Source organism: Zingiber officinale, chromosome 11A (genome assembly GCF_018446385.1).
Source record: "Zingiber officinale cultivar Zhangliang chromosome 11A, Zo_v1.1, whole genome shotgun sequence".
In the NCBI taxonomy this organism is placed as follows: domain Eukaryota; kingdom Viridiplantae; phylum Streptophyta; class Magnoliopsida; order Zingiberales; family Zingiberaceae; genus Zingiber; species Zingiber officinale.
In genome coordinates, this window is record NC_056006.1 from 91895250 (window position 1) to 91916753 (window position 21504).

Here is a 21504-nt window from a genome sequence, read left to right on the forward strand (position 1 = left end):
TTTAATCTTACGCTTCTCTCTATCCGGCGCCTCACCAGAGGACTCTTGGAACACAGGCCTCTTACCCCCTGGATCCAAGGGAGTGCGAAGGAAAGCTCGTGGACGCCTGGTTGGAGAAACAGTAGCTGGAGGAAAATACAAAGGTTCTTCTTCTTCCATCTCCTTTCCTTTCCGATGCTCAGTAGTTGATATCGTCGGATGATGAGCCGTCGGCAAAGTGGCCCCAGTATGAGCTTGCAGTTGTTGCTGCTGTTGTTGTAGGGCTTTCTGGACATGAGAATTAATGAGGAGATCCAAATCTTCACGACTGATAGTAAGTAGGTTCGACTTCCCTGCCTCTTCCATCACGTAGTCTCAGATTCAGGCGAAGTCTCCCACAGACGGCGCCAAATTTGATCCTGTCTGAGAAGCTGACCGTGAAGGAGATCCAGAAGAAGGAGACCCACTATAATGACGAAGAATAATGCCGGTGAAACCTCGACCCGAGAAACCCAAAGCGGATCGGAAGAAAAACCCGAGTCACCGAAGGAAATCTGATAAGTAGGAAGAAATCCCCGTCCAAATAGGAGAAAGCCGACCCTTCAAGCTCCCGAGGCTCCCTGCGCACAAGAGACCAACCAACACTATCGTCAGTGACCTAAGACCGGGGTGGGAATCCCTGGCTAGGCCCTCCGACGCTCAAGTTAGTGATCTCTCTTGATGCCGAGGAAAGAAGAAGAAAGCAGATGAACAGTAGCCCCAGAATTAGAGATGTGAACTTACCTAGCCAATGGAGAGGATTCCCCCTTTTATACCACTTCATATAACCTCCGTAGTCATGAAGTGGACCCCGGTTTGTTAGAGTTCGTTATGACATCAGCTGCGTACTTGGGGAAGATGATTTTTAAGGAATCTTTTTTGTACCCCAGATGTACCTTCTTTGTCGTTTAGCGCCTGCAAAACAAGCTGAAAGCATATTTTCCGCCAAAACATATATTCTCTATCATGAATTATTCTATTCGGTATATTCATGTATGATTTTCCTTCATGTGCCTTCTGTTTGTATTTTTGTTATGTTAAAAAATAACATTTTATTCAACATGTTTCTAAGATATTCATTGAAGGCACTATGCAGGTTCTTTGCTCGAAAGAACTCTCTTGACCGATATTGGTCTATTTTTGCTTCAGAGTATGCAGCAGTCGTTATTGGCTTATCTTCATACGGCAAGCATGTGTCGACCGATATTGGCCTACCTTCGTTTGGCAGGCATGTATCGACCGATATTGGCCTACCTTCGTTCGACAGGCATGTATCGACCGATATTGGCCTACCTTCGTTCGGCAGGCATGTATCGACCGATATTAGTCTATCTTTGTTTTGGAGTATGTATCGGTCGTTATTGGCTTACCTTCATACGGCAAGCATGTATCGACCGATATTGGCCTACCTTCGTTCGGCAGGCATGTATCGACCGATATTGGTCTATCTTTGCTTTGGAGTGTGCATCGGTCGTTATTAACTTACCTTCATACGGCAAGCATGTATCGATCGATATTGGCCTACCTTCGTTCGGCAGGCATGTATTGACCGATATTGGCCTACCTTCGTTCGGCAGGCATGTATCGACCGATATTGGTCTATTTTTGCTTTGGAGTGTGCATCGGTCGTTATTAACTTACCTTCATACGGCAAGCATGTATCGACCGATATTGGCCTACTTTCGTTCGGCAAACATTTATCGACCGATATTGGCCTACCTTCGTTCGGCAGGCATGTATCGACCGTTATTGGCTTTCCTCCTTTGACTCTTTTCTTTCCTCATCTGAAGACCCTTAAAACCTAACTCATATCAATACACAATTGCAGAAAGTGCCTTGTCGTAGTGGGAGGGTTGTTAGGCAACCTAAAAGGATTCATGTTTTGGGAGAGTTTTTTGGACTCGATCCCTGGAGGACATGAACCTGATCTCCGGACATATGACGAAGCACTCCAAGATAAAGATACAACATCTTGGCAAAGAGTAATGAATAATAGAATTAGAATATATGTATTCTAATAAAATCTGGAAGCTTGTAGAAACACCAAATGGTGTAAAAGCCTTTGGGTGTAAAAAGGTCTATAATAGGAAAAGAGGGATAGACAGGAAGGTAGAAACTTTCAAAAGCAAGGCTAGATGAAAAAGGAAACTTTTTCACTGGTAGCCATGCTTAAGTCTATCCAGATTCTTTTATCTATTTGGCAAGTGGATGTCAAGACAGCATTCCTTAATGGAAGTCTTGAAGAAAGCATCCATATAAAGCAACCAGAATGGTTCATTGTAAAGGGCTAAGAGCATCTTGTGTGTAAGCTCAATCAGTCTATGGACTGAGGCAAAGTTTCAAGGTCTTGGAACATCCAGTTTATCAAAGTAATCCAAACCTATGGATTTATTGAGTAAACGCATAAGTCTTGTGTATACAAAAGGTGTGATGGAAACGTGGTGGTGTTTCTTGTACTATACGTAGATAACATTTTTGGTAGTTGGAAACAATATCAAAATGTTGTCAGAAGTAAGGGTATGGTTGTCCAAATAATTCGATATAAAGGACTTGGGAGAATGTATATATTTTTGAGATCAAAGTAATAAGGGATCGCAAGAAAAAATATATATATTACTTATCCCAAGCTTAATACATCGGAAAAATCCTTGCTCGTTTTTAGCATGCAAAACTCCTAGAAAGGTTTCTTACCTTTTAAGCATGGAGTGTCTTTATCTAAAGAGATGTCTCCGATGACATCAAAGGAGATTGAGGACATGTAGGCAGTTCTTTATGCTTCGGCAGTTAGACAACCTAATGTATGCTATGCACGAGATCAGAAATCTGTTTTGCCAAGGGCATAGTTAGCAGATATCAAAGTAACCCTAGACAAGGACATTGGACTGCAGTAAAACATATATTAAAAGTACCTTAGAGGCACTAGAGATTATATGCTAGCTTACAAGGCAGTTAATTTGGTTCCTGTAGGTTGCACGGATTTTAACTTCCAATCGGATAGGGACAATAATAAGTCGACTTCGGGGTTTTGTGTTTACTTTAGGAGGAAAAGTCATAACTATGGAAGAGTGATAAGCATAGGTGTTTTTCTGGACTCCACCATAGAAGCTGAGTATATGGCAAGCCTCTGAGATAGCCATAAAAGTTGAATGACTTAAATAACCTCAAGATAGACTTAGATATGATTTCTAGTTTGTCCAAAGATTATTACAATTTATTGTAATAATAATGGTGCAGTAGCAAACTCGAAGAAACCATGAGTCTATAAGGCAAGTAAACACAATAGAGCGCAAGTACTACCCAATACGAGAAATTGTATAACGAGGAGAAGTTGTTGCCGCCTAGATTGCATCAGATGATAACCTAAGGTCCTTAAGGCAAGAGCTTTTTGAAAGGCATGGGAATCAGATGTATGGCAGCAGATATGGCAGCTTAGTCTTTTAGTATAAGTGGGAGATTGTTAGAATGTATACTAAAAGTCTAGCTTTTGGTATAAAACATTTATCTAGAAATAAGAATCACATTGGTCAAATGTCTACATTTGTGATAAATGTAGTTGTTCAATTAATTTATATTGTAGATAACATGGTGTGTGGTGTCACACACAGAAGATCATATTATCAGTACCTTATAAATTATAAACAGTAGCTCATGACCATGATGGAAAGGAACAAACCATTGAAAGGTCGTAGTGTAATTAGGTGTTAGTTTATCTTAACTATATAATTACACTAGTACACTAAGAGTGTATTGAGTAGGACCATTAGAGGTCGTTTCTTTTATACTGACTTTATAAAGGAACAAAGACCTCAGTTATTATGGAAGTGTGTGCTCTTAATCCTAATATAATAACAAGCACATATATTTGATATTTATTTCTTTAATTTATCAATGGGTGAGATTTAGTTCGATGAATCAATAAGCCCGATAAGTTGGGAAATGATATCACTTATAGTGTGTGTTGTTGATTATAGAAGGAAACTGTGTCCTAGTAATCTAGGTTGAGAATGTCCCCAAGAGGAGCTCATAAGGATTGTCATGTTAAACCCTGCAGGTGGACTTAGTCCGACATGACGATGAAGTTGAGTGGTACTACTCTTGGAGCTAGATATTAATTAAGTGAGTTGTCAGTAACTTACTTAATTAGTGGGCATTTGTTATCTTAAACACAGGGAGACTAACACACTCATGATAAGAAGGAGCCCAAAATGTAATTTGGGATTGGTGCGGTAGTTCAATAATAGTTCTCTAGTGAAATGAATTATTATTGATAAAATTAAATTGTGTGTTCTGGGTGAGCACGGGATGCTTAATTTTATCGGGAGACCAAAACCAATTCCTCCTCTCGGTCCCTATCGTAGCCTCTAGTATATAGAGATTTATACCCACCGCATACCCACCTTCTTACCCATCCAATGGGGCCGGCCAAGCTAGCTTGGAACCCAAGCTAGGGCCGACCAAGACCAAGTGGATGAGCCATGTCGGTGGCCGGCCAAAGCTTGGGTCTCAAGCTTAGGTGGCCGACCACTAGAATATTAAAAAGGATTTTTATTAAAATTATTTCTTATGTGGATATCATGATTTTAAAAGAGAGTTTAAAAATTAAAAATTTCCTTTTATAGCTTTCTACAAAAGATTAAGAGAAGAGATTAATCTCTTTCCTTATTTGTAGTTTAAAAGGATGGTTTTAATTTTTGGTAAAAACTTTCCTAATTTGTAAATCATCTACATGTTTAAAAGAGAGTTTAAAATTTGAAATCTTTCCTTATTTGTTGATTAAAGGAAGATTTTAAATTTTAAGAAAACTTTCCTTTTAAACCATGTTCATGATTTAAAAGAGAGTTTAAAATTAAATATTCTCTTTTATAAGTTTCTACAAAAGATTAAGAAAAGATTTGATATCTTTCCTTATTTGTAGATTAAAAGAGTTTTTAATTTATAGAGATAACTTTCTTTTTATCCACATGTTTAAAAGAAAGATTTTAATTTATTAAATTTCCTTTTTATAAACCAATCATAAAGGGATAAAAATTATTGAAGAAATTTTTATAAATTTCCGGAAGTAAATAAGGAAGTTTTAATTGGTGTTTAAAATTTTATTTGCTTTGAGATTTTATTTGTTATGGCCGGCCATTGTAATTTGAAAAGAGAAAATTGTTTTAATTAAATAAATTTTCCTTTTCAATGGCAAAAGAATTAAGGAAGTTTTTATTAAATTTTCCTTATTTGCCAAGACCAAGGATTATAAAAGAGGGGGTAGAGGAGGCTTCAAGGCTAAGGACTCTATTCTATTTTTCTCCCTCTTTTCCTTAGTGTGATGGTCGGCCCTTCCCTTTCTCTTCTCTCCTCTTGTTGTGGACGAAATCTATCATCTCTTGGAGCTTGGAGGATGTGGCCGGATCAAGGAAGGAGAAGAAGGAGAGAAAGCATGCATCCCTTGGAGCTTGGTTGGTGGAAAATTCTTCATCCTTTGAAAGTTCTTGTGCTTGGCCGAAACTTGAAGGAAGAAGGAAGAAGGTGCCTAGGTGGTTCTCATCTCGGAAGATCGTTGCCCACACAACGTCCGAGGTTAGAAGAGGAATACGGTAGAAGATCAAGAGGTTTTTCTAAAAGGTATAACTAGTAATTTTTCTTTCCGCATCATACTAGTTATTTTTGGAAATAATACTAAATACAAGAGGCATACGATTCTAGTGTTTCGAATTTGTTTTCGATATAGTGTTCTTTTGTTTTTCTTTTCCTTGTGATTTGATTGTTCTTTTCGGTTGACCTAAAGTTATTTTAGGAAATTAAATATTAGCTTTCCTTAAAAGGTTTTGTCTAGTCGGTGGTGGTTGCTCCCATATCCAAGAAGGTCATGTGCCTCGCCACGTCAGTACTGGGAACCAATTTTGGAAATTAATATTTAATGGAATTAATAACTTAGGTGATTTGGATCAAACGTGTTAAGTTCCGCAGGAGATCCAAGTCAAAACCTAAAAGAACAAATAGATTAAGTTTTGGATCAAACGTGTTAAGTTTCGCAGGCGATTCAAAATTTAATTTAAAAGAACACATGATGGCTAGGAAAAGGTTCAGACCTTTGTACAAAATTTTTGTACAGTGAAACCTCTAGGTTTTCCGAGTAGCAACCAACACTTACGAGTCCAAGCATCTTGTTATCCAATAGTCAGTCTCTCATCATATGGTTGGTTGATCCTAGAGTTAACTGGACCTACGAGACTTGACTCCTCATTACTTATGAGATCTTCAGCATGAGCCTATGATCATATTACTGACTAGACTTATGGTCAGTCGTACTTATAGGATTCAATTCCCCTATCAAATGAGACAACATTGTCAGGATAATACCTATTCGTCAAAGAATATTTTTCGATTACAACATATGTATTCAATAAACCTTCTTACGAGGGTGACTATACAACTTCTATTATTATTGCGAAGGTTACATGAGGTTGTTCATATATGTATAATAGAAGATTCCTCGAATGATAACTATACAAATTCTAGACTCTGCACGTTCCATTATTCAACATCTTCTGACATTGAATATTCCTTGTCACCTCATTATTGTAGAATTATGAGAGGTGATATAAAAATAAGGGATTCTCTCTGCTGGCGAGGTATACTTTATAGATTATTACACAACATTACTCTTTACTATGCTCACTTAATTTGATTGCTCTTCTCCTTCATATTTTGCTTGACCACTATACAAACTTAAGCGACGAATGACCAATGCTAGGGACACCTTCCCTAGTTTTTTTCCTAATATTCTGTTGACTCTTTCGAATGTGTACAGAAAGGAGCCGAAAAAAGTACCACGTGTCATGATTTCTCCCTAATAAAATATTCTTCCAGTCAATATCAAAATCGGGGAGGGATCTTCTGGACCGCGTTTCCCTAGTCCGCCCCTGGACCACACTTGTGATATAAAATCTCTCTCACGTGTAAAACACGTGAACGCACCTACTCGTAAAAGCCCTAACCTCTCTCTCGCCCTCCAGTGTTGCTCAACGCGAAAAGTGCCGCTCTCGACCTCCAGCGCCGAAGCCCTAGCCCCGTCGCCTCCCTCCAGCGCCGAAGCCCTAGCCCCCGTCGCCTCCCTCTCTCCCTCCAGCGCCGAAGCCCTAGCCCCGTTGCCTCCCTCCCTCCCTCCACGACTTGCTCTAGCCCCGTCGCCTCCCTCCAGCGCCGAAGCCCTAGCCCCGTTGCCTCCCTCTCGCGACCTCGAGCGCGACCTCCATCGCGACAACCTCCAGCGGCCTCCAGCATCGCGGCGACCTCCCTCCTACGGCCTCCAGCAACCTTCGAGCCCTCCAGCCCCCGCGACGACCTCCAGCGGCCCCCTCCAGCGACCTCCACAACATCCAGTGCATCGCCGACCTCCCTCCGCTACCTCCACCTCCAGTGCATCCCTACAAAGTGTTCCTAGTTTCCCCAACGTACACGTCAATTCTTTATCTCTGTATAGCACTTAATTAGATTGCCCCATTTATCAGTTTATTTTTACAAAGTGTTCCTATTTAGACTTGAACAATCACCAACTTACATCATGGTTTTTTTCTAAGAATATAAGATATGGATTTTGATTTCTGCTACCCTACTAGTTGTGAATGGATCTATCTGTTTTTCATGCTATAAAAATAAAGAACACGCCTTTTAGGACTTGACAATACATGCCATTCTTTATTGTGGTAATAAATTTTACATTTTGAGGTTACTTGGATATTTTGCAGTTAAGATGTTTTCTAATATGATGCACTTTTTGTGTATGGTCATCATACCCAGGCTTTGCTTGAAGAAAGGTTCTTGAGTAATTTTGCACAGAGTGAGGAACACTCTTCTGTGGCAGGTAGAGAATTCCGTCAGCTCGGCCAGTGTCCTCCTTTATCTGGGTTGAGGTATGTTATTCTTTTCATACAAGAGTTAATATAATCAGTTATTTTATACACTTGGATAAGAATCCACAATTTATTACATTTTTACTGAAATTTCTATTGAAAATTTAGTTAGTATTTCATTAGGAGATTACCTGCAACATCACTCTATTTTTGCGTATATTTTATGTTTCGGAGATTTTTAACAAAACTGAGTCCGAATTTGATGTTTGCTTTTGACACAATATGATTTTTTTTTAGAAGTTTTTTGAATTGCGAATGATATGCAGTTTGTGCTCACCATCAAGATAAGGTTTCAGCTTGGACTCTAACCATGGAGGGTGTATCTACGAGTTGTCGTCATTTGAACTTTGAAGAAAATGAAGCTAGTCGGGAAGGTGACTTTGATGTTATTGATGAAGGTAATAAGATTCATATTGGAAATGTATGGAGTTTCAATATATTTAATTTTACTTTTTATATATTTTTCTTTGTTTATTTGATTTTATAGGCTTAAACATTGAAATAGATTTGGATATACCACAATTGGGGTTAGAATTTGATACAGAAGAAGATGCATATCAATTTTATTTGGCATATGCTAAAAAAGTTAGATTTGACATAAGGAGAGGAAAAATCCACAATGACAAATTGGGTAAATTACTTGATAGAGTTTTTTATTGTTGTGCCCAAGACAAAAGAGGAAAAGACAAACGAGATATTTATATCAAAGCAAGTCGTGATGAAACTAGGTTTGGTTGTGAGGCTAAAATGAAGAATAGTAATCGAAAAAAAAACAAGTTTACTGTGGTGCAATTTGTTAAAGAGCATAATCATTATCTCTCAAATCCAAACAAAACTCACCTCTATAGAAGTCATAGAAATATATCTTTTTCTGCAGCGAAACAGATTGAGATTGCACGTGAAGTGGGAATCCCTCCAAAAGCATCTCATGATTTTATGGTTAGACAAGTAGGTGGGAGGGAGAATTTAGGATTTATTCCTGAGGATTACAAAAACTACTTGCGATCCAAAAGAACAATAAATATGAGAGTTTAGGATACAGGGGGTGTATTGGAGTATTTACAGCAAATGCAGTTTGTTGATCCTAATTTTTTTTTATGCTATTCAAGTTGATGAAGATGATTTGATTACTAATATTTTTTGGTCTGATGCTAAGATGAGAGCTGATTATGCTACTTTTAGAGATGTTGTTTGCTTTGACACAACCTACAAAAAAAACAATGAAGGTCGACCAATTGCGTTGTTTGTGGGTGTAAATCATCATAAACAATCGATACTTTTCGGTGCTACTTTATTATATGATGAAACTAGTTTGACTTTTAAGTAGTTGTTTAATACATTAACTAAAGCTATGGGTGAGAAAAAACCAACTACTATTCTTACAAATCAAGATGCAGCAATGGCAAAGGCATTAGCTTCTAGATGGCCTGAAACACATCATCGTTTGTGCATTTGACACATTTATCAAAATGTCGTCATACATTTGAGTGGAGTTTTTTCTCAGTTTAGAGACTTTGCTAAAGATTTTGCCTCTTGTGTATATGATTTTGATGAAGAGGAAGATTTTATTTTAGCATGGAACATGATGTTGGCCAAGTATGCACTTGAAGACAATGATTGGTTGAGGCGCATGTACAACATAAAGGAAAAATGAGCTTTAGTATATGAACGACAAATGTTTTGTGCAGATATGACTACAACACAAAGAAGTGAGAGTATGAATAGTATTGTGAAAAAATATGTCACTTATAAACACAAGTTTTTAGACTTCTTCAATCACTTCCAAAGACTTCTTGATGATCGTCGATATGAGGAATTAAAAGCTGATTTCAGATCAAGTACAACTGTTCCGTATTTAATATTTCCAATTGAGATTTTAAAGCATGCTAGTAAAATTTATACTCCTGAGGTATATAAGTGTTTTCAACAAGAGTGGTGTTTATCTCATGATTCTAGTCTTAAAATTTGTGAGGATGTTGATATATTTACAAAATATAAAGTTACTCCTCACAAAAAAAGAAACAATCATATAGTTACACTTGATAAAAAGTCTGAAAAAATTGAGTGTAGTTGCAGAAAATATTAATTTGCTGGAATTTTATGTTTTTATATTCTAAAAATATTTACGTGGAATAATATCATGAAGATCCCAAGTCAATATGTACTGAAAAGATGGACAAAAAAATACAATATATGTGATCGGAGTGGTCCAGAAATTTATAGTCAAGAAGATCCGATCTCTATCAAAATCATCTTCTTAACGTGTTATCTCTCCCGTTTTTAAACAGTATAACAGATATATTTCACTATTATTGCAACATGAAATATATTTCACTGCTCATGAGAATATTCCATCTGTGAATCAATGATTTCAATTAATTGTAACATAAAAAAACTTACGCGGTGTTAATTTTTTCTCTACCATTCCAATATGATCTAATTGGGATACAACAAAAACACAAAAAACAAAAAAAGAGTTACATGGTTTTAATTTCTTCTTCTCAGAATGCCCCTTTTAGCTTTAGAAAAGTATCGTTGTTACATGGTTTTAGTTTTTTCTCTCTGGTGCTACATGTTTTAATTGAAAGAAAAAAAAAACATAAAAATAAAACATGGGGTTTTATTTTATTTCTCGTCCAATCCGAAACTAAACCTGGCATCCTGATCACGTTTTTTTCCTCCGTGACCAACCGGCGATGCATTTTTTTCTTGCTCCGCAGCCACACTGTGACCAGCCTGTGGCGACGGTTCCCTTCCGCTATGACATGGTCACCGGCTACGAGGAGATATCCATGATATGATTGTGGTTCCCATGGCTCGTGATGTCGTCAGCTCAGGAGGAAACACAACACACAGTTATGATTTTCCGATGACTCGCTTGACGGGTAATCGGGAAGGGTTCATGAGGGACAGGGATCCTCTGGTCCAAAATCCTTGGACCACCTTTAATCCTCTGTTCATTCATTGGTTGGATAAACTGAATCCCACCTGTTTAACAGATAAGGTCCAGTTCATCCAACCAATAAATGAACATGGCCTCTTCTAATATAAAATTTTTTAGACCAAAAGATCTGACCTCATTCACGAGACGGGCTGCCTTTTTTTGTGGCTCGGGACCTCCGGTAGCGATTGGTCGATATTGACGAGGTCCATCTAGGCACCCTTCATATTTTTTTTAACAGAGGGCATTTCGAGAATTTCAAGTTTTTTTCAAACCCATTTTTTTATTTAAATGCATAAAAATAAGTTAGAAATTCAACTAATTGTAAGCTCGGATACCAATGACAAAAAATGAACTAAAAAAAAACTTGAATAAAGCACCATTTGATTTAGGATCTTTTTAAGTTGATTTACTAATCTTTCTTCTGGCGATGCCTTATAGTCTGATACCGATCACAAATGGAAATGAATTAATTCTCACAATCCAAATATTTTCTTGATAATTGATGAAGTCATCACCCTTTCTTTCATTCTTCTTTTATATGAAAATGATTTCTGGAGAGGTTAGGGAGAGGCAAACTATTCCTCCAAATATTTAAAATATTTAAATTAAATGCTTGAATTAATTTGATCAAACTTGCGTCAATCCACTAGATAACCCATGTTAACATCATCTATTTCTTAAACACGTGGCATATCTGGGTGGGTGGTTGAGAATGCCCTCCCGGTGTCACCTTTCCTAGATGGAGGCGGCGCCGCGGCCTTGGGCAGAGCCGCCGTGAAAGGAGGTATGTCTAAAAAAAACAGGTAAAATGTCTAAAAAAATCTCTTTTCATCTGATGTCAAAATATTAATATTTATGTGGTAGCTAAAACAAACTACTAATTTTTATTTTCTTGTTTTTGTCTTTTGCTAAAAATATTCATAATATCTTTGTTATCATTTTGAGAAATGACATTTTGTAAACAAAATATTTATGACGATATAACAAAATTGTCGTTTTTTAATTTAATTTTCGTACTATATATTTTGAGAAGATAAAAAAAAAATATCACGACTACCCTAGAACATTTAAGGAAATGTCATTTACTAATAAAGATAAGTGACCAAAAATTAAGAAGACTGTTAAAAATATGATTATGTTGTTAATTAGATGAAGACTTCGTACTATCCTATAATATAGAAAGTGTTAGGACGGGATCAAAGAAGGTGTCTTCGACATTGGCCCTATGACATTCAAATCATTACTCGTTCAGGTGAAGAGACTAGTAGAGCAAATAGTAGCATAGAGCGTATAAAATAGTGGAGCGTCACATACTTCCGTCTATAGATAGAGATCTCCTTTTATAATATCATTGTATCGCCTATGCATATATCTCAAAGCAGTGGCAGATCCAGACCAAAATTTAGAAGGGTGTTCAAAGAAGAGACTAAAAAAAATTTCTTGCTATCAAAAAAAAAATATTAAAAGAGTACTAAATTGATAATGATAATGATAATGATACAGACATAAAAATATGGGCATACCAATAAAGGAATTATTTTTTAATACTTGAACCACCAGCATCAGATCTAGACATACAAACAAGAGGAGGCAACTGGATCCTACGAGTGTTCATCTGTTGAAAATGTTGTAAAATTTGTTCATTTTCAATTATAGCAAAAATATCCTTCTTGATGTATAATACCAAACTGTCATTCATCCACTCATCTCCCATCCTATTACGCAAATCAGTCTTGATAATTTTCATCGCAGAAAAAACTCTTTCAACAGAAGCAGTTGCAACTGGTAAAACTAATGCTAACTCGATCAAACGATATACCAATGGAAATATTGTATTCTTGCCCGTTTCAACCATCTTTATAGCAAGACTTCCCAAATCTTCAATCATAGAAAATTCATCTCGTACATTTTGAATGTAAGTCTCAAGTTGGTCCTCAAGTATTACACAATCAGTCAATGAAAAGTCCTCCGGATAAAATTCAGCAAGGTGAAGTAGCTTACCAATATCAAATTGAGAAAAAGAGTCCTTTGGATCTAAGCAAGCAATGCAAGTAAGTACCTCCGTACTTGATTCTGAAAACCGATTACTCATCTCTTCAACCATCATATCAAGAACCTAATATTGTAACAATAAAAAAATGAATAAAAAACATTATTAGTGATCCTGTCCGAGCGCTGAGTCGACGGACGCTGGGAACGTGGCACGCTCCGCTGTCTCCGACTGGTGGTGTAACTCTCCGATGATCCTGCAAAGAAGCCGAGCTGGGAGGGGTTTTCCAACGACGGCCTTCCGACGCTCAAGTCAGGCAACAAACGAGGCAGAATAACGTGACTATAGTAAATAGTTGCGCATACCTTCGTCGACGTCTGGGGTGTTTATATAGGACCCCGGGAAAGCGCGGGCACATTTCCCGATGCATGCACGCTTCCCCAAACATACCTTAACAAGCCTGTGTCAGAAAAGTACTTCTGGCGTCATTCCGCAATCGTCCGAGCATATCCCGGATGTGACGGTGGAAGCTTCCACCGTACGATTCTGTGTACGGCTCGGCCGCCAACTCTGTTGCTTGTCCGCGACAGGTGTCTCGGGGATGATGTTATCCCCTGTCTCCTTTATCCTCTTGTGCTCCTTGTCTGTTCCAGGGCCGAGCGGATCGACCGCTCGGCAAGCACATTACTCCTGCATCGGTCATATGCTCGGCTGAGACTGCTCCTGCCTGTGTTGCCTTGTGCCCCGGCCGAACGGTTAGCCCGCTCGACTATTGAAACCTTTTTACCTTGAGCATCGGAAACCCGCCCCCTAGTCAGGTTGTCTTCCATTCGGTTCAGAGAACTCCCGGCCGATCGGCCTGCAGGGCCCTGTCGGTAGGCCTGCTCCGTCCGGTCGCCCGGTCTTCCGGGTTGACTGTCTTGACCTTTGACCTCCACGTGCCGTCCGGTCGGCCGGTCTCCGGGCTGACTATCTTGACCCTTGACCTCCACGTGCCGTTGACCCCTCGCTGACGAAGATCCCCCGTCTTTATCACCGGATCAATTAGAAAATTAAAATTCAATAAAATATTTAAAAATAATACCTGACAAAAAATTTCAACACGATAGTGATGAAAATTAGTAACCATTTGTCCATTACATTTGCTACGACCACGAGTTCTCATATTTTCTTCCATATTCGATACTGGGATCATATGGTTACTACAAAATTTGTTGACGATGTCCAAAAAATTCTCCCATCCTTCGTCTCTCAATTTTTGTAATCGAACTTTCATTGTCTTGATCAAACTGACAGCCAATACAATGTTTTGATCCTTTTGTTGTAAGGCAAGTGACAATTCATTTGTGATTCCCAATAAAGATTTCATCAAATGCATCATAAGCACAAATTCATAACTCTCCATCTTATCAATCAAACTGGTGGCGATACCACTATTATCATCATTAGTACCATCATCATGCACATTTCAAGCACTTGTAAAACAGAAGTCCACGTAGATATCAAACGGATAATAGTCATGTAATGTGAACCCCAACGAGTATCCCCTAGTCGTTTTAAACTGATTTCGTGATTTTTTCTTTTGCCACTAACAATATCTCCTTTCTCCAAACATTCTACAAGTCTATCATGTTGAAGTTGTCTAAACTTATCTTTTCTTTTGCATGAAACACCAGTAATATTCACAATCATAGTAACATATTGGAACAAATCACTCACAATTCGATTGCTTTTAGCAATTGCAACAACAACTAGTTGAAGTTGGTGAGCAAAACAATGGACATACCTTGCAGATGAATTTTCCTTCAATATAAGAGCCTTCAATCCATTATACTCACCTCGCATATTTGAAGCTCCATCGTATCCTTGACCTATCAATCTTGATAATGACAACTTATGTTTTGCAAACAATTCATCAATAGCCTTCTTCAAAGAAATAGCAGAAGTATCAAACACATGTACAATAGCAAGAAATCTTTCAATAACACATCCATGTTTGTTCACGTATCTTAAAACAACTCTCATTTGTTCTTTGACTGAATTATCTCGACACTCATCAACCATAAGAGAAAATATATTGTCTTTTATATCATTAAGAATGACATTTGTGACTTCAGCAGCACAAGCCCGTGTTAAATCCTTTTGAATTGTTGGAGACTTCATTTGATTATTTCCAGGGGCATTTTCATTCATGGTCTTGGCAACCTCATCATTTCTTTGGGTATATCACTCAATCAATTCAAGAAAGTTACCTTTATTTGAGGAATTCAATGACTCGTCATGTCCACGGAAAGACAAACCTTGTTTCAAAAGAAAGTGTGTAACATCTAAAGTTGTCGTTAATCGAGTGCGATATGCAACCTCCATTCCACGCCCTTGTGCTTGTAGCAAATGTGGCACACTTTGTCGTTGATTTTGAAAAGCCTCAAATTGTGTTCTTGCATCATTGTGAGCACTAGCTACACTACCAACATACGTATTAAATACTTCCATTGCTTTTCTCCAATTAGTTATCCCTGAATTAGTAAATGCCTCATCTCCAACTCGACGTCCTCTATGAGAATTTTTAAAAAGATAACACCAAAAACAAAAAGCTGCATCTTTTGATATGTTGTACTTTAACCATGAAAAATTTTTAAACCAAGCAAATTAGAAACTTCTATGCTCTTTACCAAATTATCTTTGGGGATAACTATGACTAAATGGTTGACAAGATCCTCTAATCAAATATTCTCTTCGAATCTAATCTCTAATAGAAACATCAAATTCATTTATTGGTTTGCGTAGCCCTGGGTCACTAACAACATCATCCGGGTTGAATTCAACACGAGAATATTTTTTGTTACTATTTTCTTCCATAGAATTCTTAGAAGACTCAATACTTCGTTTTAAAAATTTCTTCATAACCTATGTCAATTTCTCAAAATTATTAATTTATGCAATCAACATAACAAATTAATGTACTACCAAGTATAAATTATGAAATTATAAATTAGAAATTAGATGAAATAAGGAACAAGATTCACCTAAAATTGAAGAGATTTTGCTTGTTATGGAGAATCACCGGTGGAGCATAATGGTAGCAGCATCGACAGTGGCAGGCTGGCGGCGGCGTCGACGAAATAGGCGAACCGTGAACAGTAGTGGCGTCACTTGCGTGAGGCGTCGATGAAGTGAAGAGGCGACAAAGATGAGGGCAACGGTTTGAGGAGACCAGAGAGAAATAATGAAATCTCTTAGTGCGATTAAGGTTTTTGGTTTAAAGAAGAAGGATTAACTTAGGGAAAAAAAGGTTCGGCGGCTGAAAAGAAAAAGAAAGTTGCGCTAGCAAGGAAAAAGAATCGAAACTGAGAAAGGAGAGAAAAGGTGTTTTTAATGACATTTTTGTGAAAAAGTCCAATCGTTTTTAAAAAAAATTACAATTATGTCCTTTATTTTTTAATCATAATTATTTTTTTATTTTTTTTCTCCAAAAACAAGGGGTGCTTCCGCACCCCCTCGCGCCCCCTGCCTCCGTCAGTGTCTCAAACTATATGCACATTTTCCAAAATCTTCTTAAGAAAAACACATGTCGAAAAGTATCTTTGACATCTTTTGTTAAGTAAATATGCAAATTCCTATGATGTGACAGGTTAGAAGATTCTAAAATACGATTTGTTCGCAAGACATTTTCTATTATCGACCGCACAAACTTCCAAAAGAATATAATAAGATATGTATATGGGTCCCGTTGTAGGTCGATTGGCCACCACTAAGCCTGGATATCGCCAGTTGAACCGTACAGAGTGAAGCTAGTGCCTGTTCTTAACCAAGTTTTACTGTTGCCGAAGAGGCGCATTGTGTCCAATCAGATCTAAAGTCCGATCGACAATACTGATGGATAAGATAACTTAATATTTGATTCTTAACCACATATGTAAATTACTAATGATGACTATCCGAATGATTTGATCGACCTTTCATATCCGACCGACTCTGAAGATCCACTCAGCTAACCTTACCTAATCTACAATCTATGATCTCATAGTCCATTCAATCCTACGACTTTAACTTTTATGTCAACTGATTTTCATTACTTTAATCTCACTTTTAGAGATCATCTTTATCACCACCGTATCAATAATATAAGCGAATCTGAAAAGTAAAGAGCTCCAAAAGAAATCTAGCACGATAGGTTACAACCGACAGCGGGTAGAGTTGATAGTGGATCAATTAAAAGAGACGAGCAGCGGGTAAAGAGTTTAATATTTCCCAACGGTTAATTAAGATTACAGTTTACAACATGAATCAAATCAACGTTGACTAACTAAATCAGAGTGTCTTTCCCTACAACTCCATGTTGATAGCATACCCACCTCATCTCCGTCCCCGCTTCCTCGACGTTGACGCCGGAGCCCTGGAAACGGAGGGCGACTCCGCCTCCTCCCTTACCCTCTTTGCAGAAGGAAGGGCAACCGCCGACCCCCTCTTCGGCGGTCTACCCACGCTCCTTTTTCCCGACACACCGCCGCTCGCTTCTGGGGCCTTCTTTGCAGAACCGCCTCCCCCGGCATTCGCAACACGGGAACTGCTCTGGTCCTTTCCTTTCGCCTCCTTCTTCTGTTCCGTGGCCTTTCCGCCACCGGCGGAACCGGAGGGAGGGGAGGTCTTCAACATATCCATCAAAGTTCCTTTGGAGCTCCGCTTCATCCGGTTCAAGAAGCCGGCTGCGCTTTGTTTCTTCGCCGCGGAGCTTGAAGAAGCTGCAGTTCCGCCTCCACCGCTGTTCTTCTTGTCTGGTTTAGGCGGCTCGTCGACAGCCGCCTCGTTCTCGACCATTTTGGACTTAAGGTTTGGAACGGGAGCGAGGTTGAGCCTCTTGGCGGCCGCGGCTCCCTGCCCTTTACCAACCCGCGGTTTGCTGGTGCGCAAGCCCCTGGCAGTCCCACTAAGAACGGATCTTTCCTTGGTAGTCTTCTTCGGGAGGCTCTTCTCCTCACTGTCCGACTCCTTTCTCGCAGGCTCAGGCTTATCCTCTTTCTCATCCTTCACTGCCGCAGCAGTTAACTTGTTGGAAATGGAGCTGCGCTTGCGGCATACGATCAACGGCGCAGAGGTTATTGGCTTATCCGCAAGGGCACCAGCGAGATCAGACTCCGACTCGGGCTTCGGGGCGGGTGGCTTCGGCGGCAGTGGGAGAGGTGGCGGCGGTGGCGGGGTTAGTTCCTTTGGCATTGGAAAGACAGCCGCCAACTCCTTCGCCACTTGGCGGCGGAGGTGGAGGGCGGCGACGGACTCCGGGGAGTCTTTAGGGTAGAAAACGGCGGCGTTAGAACAGAGGAGGAGGAGATCGCGAAAGAACTCCAACGTCGAATAGGGGCGGCTGGATCCGACGCGGTCCAGCTTGGCTCGCACCGTCTCCAAGTCCATGTGTTGGCGCACCAAGTTTAGATAGCTTGCGCTTTCCTGAAGTATAAATAAATAAATAATTTGTATTTTTTATCATGAATAAATAAATAGATAAATAAATAAATATTGAAAAAAGATGGCATATTATCCTGATTTCCGCAGTAAGAAAACCATTAACGTCTAAAATCAATGCCGCAATCTATGCACTTAGATTTCATGCATAAATCCAAAATAAATAAGAGGGGAAAAAATCATTGGTCGGCATGATCCAAAATATCTGACTTCCAAAGCCGACATTTCAGGAAAATAAAAAAGGGCAGAAAAGGAAGATCCTAGTTTATCATAATGATGACGGATTGAAACACAAATGATTAAAATGACCACATAGACACAACTTAACCAGCAAAATACAAATTCTCAATCCAACGAGATGACATTTAGTTCTTATCCGAAGAAACTAACCGCAAAACTAGAAATCTTATAAAAAGAACATATCGGAAAATGGAAAAAAAAAAAAATCAAAAAATAAAACCCGTTGAGTCAACTCGAACTATTTCTATACTTGTGCATGATCTATTTCGATACGCTCCTATTTCCATTCCTATAAATTTATTTCTCTCACAATTAGCTCCCCAATCGGGGTTCCATATTAACGACTCGTGATCGTCTAATCATATCATTCGCGATCACACGACTCCAAATCAACAGTCCAAAAGAAACGATGGAAATGAGGTCACGAGAATTTGGCCACTGCACGATTTGTACAAGATCCTCAACTTCTCGTGAGATCAACTACTAATAGCCCTTTCGCGTCAACATAAAGAAACGTATTTTCATAAAATCTCGCGAGAAATATTAATTGCAAGAGATGGAAATGAACCTGGCTCTCCAGCCGGCGGTCGAAGACGGATCCATACTTGTCCGAACGGATGATCTCGAGGGCCGCAAACAACGGCTGTGATTCCGTGGCGATTCCTTTGCTCATGATCGACGCTTCCTCGGCCTCCATCTCCTCGGCCCCACTGCCGGAAACGGCCTTCCTCCGACGGGACAAGCTGGCGGAGCTCTGCATATCGCTGCTTTCCTTCTCCCCCTCCCCGCCTTTAGACTCGGCAGTGAACTCTCCCGTTGCCTGCAGCCGGGACGCCCGGCCCTCCTCCGGACTGCCGGTGCTCCCGTTGTACGACCCCTCGGCCAACTTCTCGTCGCCACCGGATGAAGGATCCGCTGCGTTGCCGTCTTCTCCGTCTCCGTCCATCGCCGTATCTGGCTTCAGACCGTCCTCGTCGGGTTTCTCCTTTGGATCCGTCGAGTCGGACCGCTCGAAAGAGGGGCCGGATTCACCGCCGGAGGAGGTCGGCTCTCCGACGAGGCTTTCCGGCCTCGAATCTGGGGGGGCGTCCTCCTTTCCTTCATATTCTGGCTTCCCGTCGCCGGATTCCGACTCCGGCAACCTCTGTTCGCGCTCCTCCTGCAGCCTTTTCACCTTTGATTGCAAAGATCTAAAAGTATATAAATTAAAATACAATATAAATAAAAACGACATAAGTTAAAGAAAAAAAATCCTTTGGACCGATTGATCCTCATCTGACGGCCCAAAAAAATGAGAAATTAAAATGGCCAAATAAAATACAAAGACGAGAGATTTGATCGCATCGCTTACCTGATCGAAACATCGTATCGATCCACCTCGCGGCGGAGCTCGGTGAGATGGAGCCTCCGGAGGTCCTCGAGCCAAGGCACGTCGGCGCCACCTCCGTCGTCGTCCCCACCGCCGTTGACGGCGCCTGCGCCAAACCGGCGCTGAAGGTCGCGAAACCTCTGGCAGCATCCCTGGGCGGTGACCGGGCTGGATCCGGGAACGCGGGACTGGATCTCAGTCGCGACGGAGTCCCAACGGCGAGTGCCGTGCCGAACGACCGCGAACGCCAGAAGGAGTTCCTCCCGCGTCCCCCAGATCTCCTTCCCCTCCAGATCGCCGGATCTCTCCATCTCCTCATCCCACGCTCACCGTGTCGCTCCCATCATCACCCACCACCGCCGCCGCCGCAATCAATCCTAGGGTTTCACCTCTCTCCTCTATTCCTCCCTCGCGATGTTTTAGGTCCTCCGTTTTCTTTTTTTTTCTTTTTATTTTTTCTTTTTGTTTTTTTTAATGCTTTGCCCGTATTTTTAAATTTTTCTTTCTCTCGGGTGGTTTATAATGTGGTCGTTCGATACGCAACTCTTTTCAAAGGACTGGTTTTCCAAGGTTATCAATTTATCTTTTAATCGATTTTAAAGTGACGCCATTGCCCCTTTATACAGACCGGTAGCTCGTCACCGTCAGATCTCACGAGGCTTCGCAGGCCGTCCATTGTGGATATCCCGTTGCATTATTTTTTGAATGCGGCAGATCGTATGAAACACGGAAACACGGAACACGTGCTTCGCCAATGCCCTTGCAGCAGCAATTATTCTCCCTCTCCAAAGGACGGATTAGTAATTATAGCCACGGTCTGCGGACGGTTTAAATGCAAAGATGACATTTTCTTTAAACAGAGAAGAAAACGAGTAGAATTGAATAAATATTTTTTTTTTCAAATTTTAATTATAATCTTATTTTCGTTTTTTAAGAAAAAAAATAAATAATTCTGTGTGATAATTAGATGGGAAATTGGTGGTCCCAGCTCTTCGATGTCGAAATTGTTTGATTCTGGTCCGATCTACTTGCGGGCCGACCAAAAATTCAAAAATAAAATTTGAACCGCACGCCACGTTTGACCAATAGGTAATGAACTTGTCATAATTGACCCTTGACACTGAGAAATCGCTCGTAAAGCAGGTTTTTATCTGTAAAAACAATAAATATAGTCAATAAATTAAATTCTCTAAGTTTTAATATTATTATTTTAATTAATATAAATGTTGCATTGGGCAAAATAGTGTGACTAGTATGACGTACCTGTCACATTATTATGCTGTTAGTAAAATAATATTGTTAATAAGTAAGGGGTTGAAATGACAAGATTTGTTAAATTAGGATTTGAATTGGATTTGCAATATTTGTTAAAGTAATTTTGCACTAAGCTAACTATTTTCTCGCATTGCACTGCGAAATCTATAATGTCAAGCCTTGTTGCCTAAATACGTTAAAGACTGTAAGATTGAATGATCATTCGATGGAAATTACCTACACTAAGTTATGGTTGTGGGAACCTTTCCTCTAAAAATTAAATGTGAATGACTTGAACAATCAAACCTGTTCTAATTGTATTGGGCCT

At 39.7% G+C, this 21504-nt stretch overlaps 2 protein-coding genes across 3 annotated transcripts; both read right to left on the reverse strand.

The window, feature by feature from the left end:
- Positions 1-11540: 11540 nt before the first annotated feature.
- LOC122031573 lies at positions 11541-15046 on the reverse strand. Its single transcript, XM_042590670.1, has 5 exons — positions 14640-15046; positions 13938-14286; positions 12548-12979; positions 12412-12478; positions 11541-11653 (listed from the first exon to the last, which is right to left on the reverse strand). Exons 1-5 carry the CDS (start codon positions 15044-15046, stop codon positions 11541-11543), a joined length of 1368 nt encoding a protein of 455 aa, XP_042446604.1.
- A 2035-nt stretch (positions 15047-17081) lies between these two features.
- On the reverse strand, positions 17082-20419 carry LOC122031832 (shootin-1-like). Of its 2 annotated transcripts, none has more exons than XM_042591009.1 (3): positions 19905-20419; positions 19122-19727; positions 17082-18298 (listed from the first exon to the last, which is right to left on the reverse strand). In XM_042591009.1, exons 1-3 carry the CDS (start codon positions 20070-20072, stop codon positions 17210-17212), a joined length of 1863 nt encoding a protein of 620 aa, XP_042446943.1. In that variant the 5' UTR covers positions 20073-20419; the 3' UTR covers positions 17082-17209. The 2 variants fall into 2 exon arrangements, with proteins under 2 accessions (XP_042446943.1, XP_042446942.1); XM_042591008.1 differs by having other exon boundaries at positions 19122-19743; positions 19905-20417.
- Between the last annotated feature and the right edge of the window lie 1085 nt (positions 20420-21504).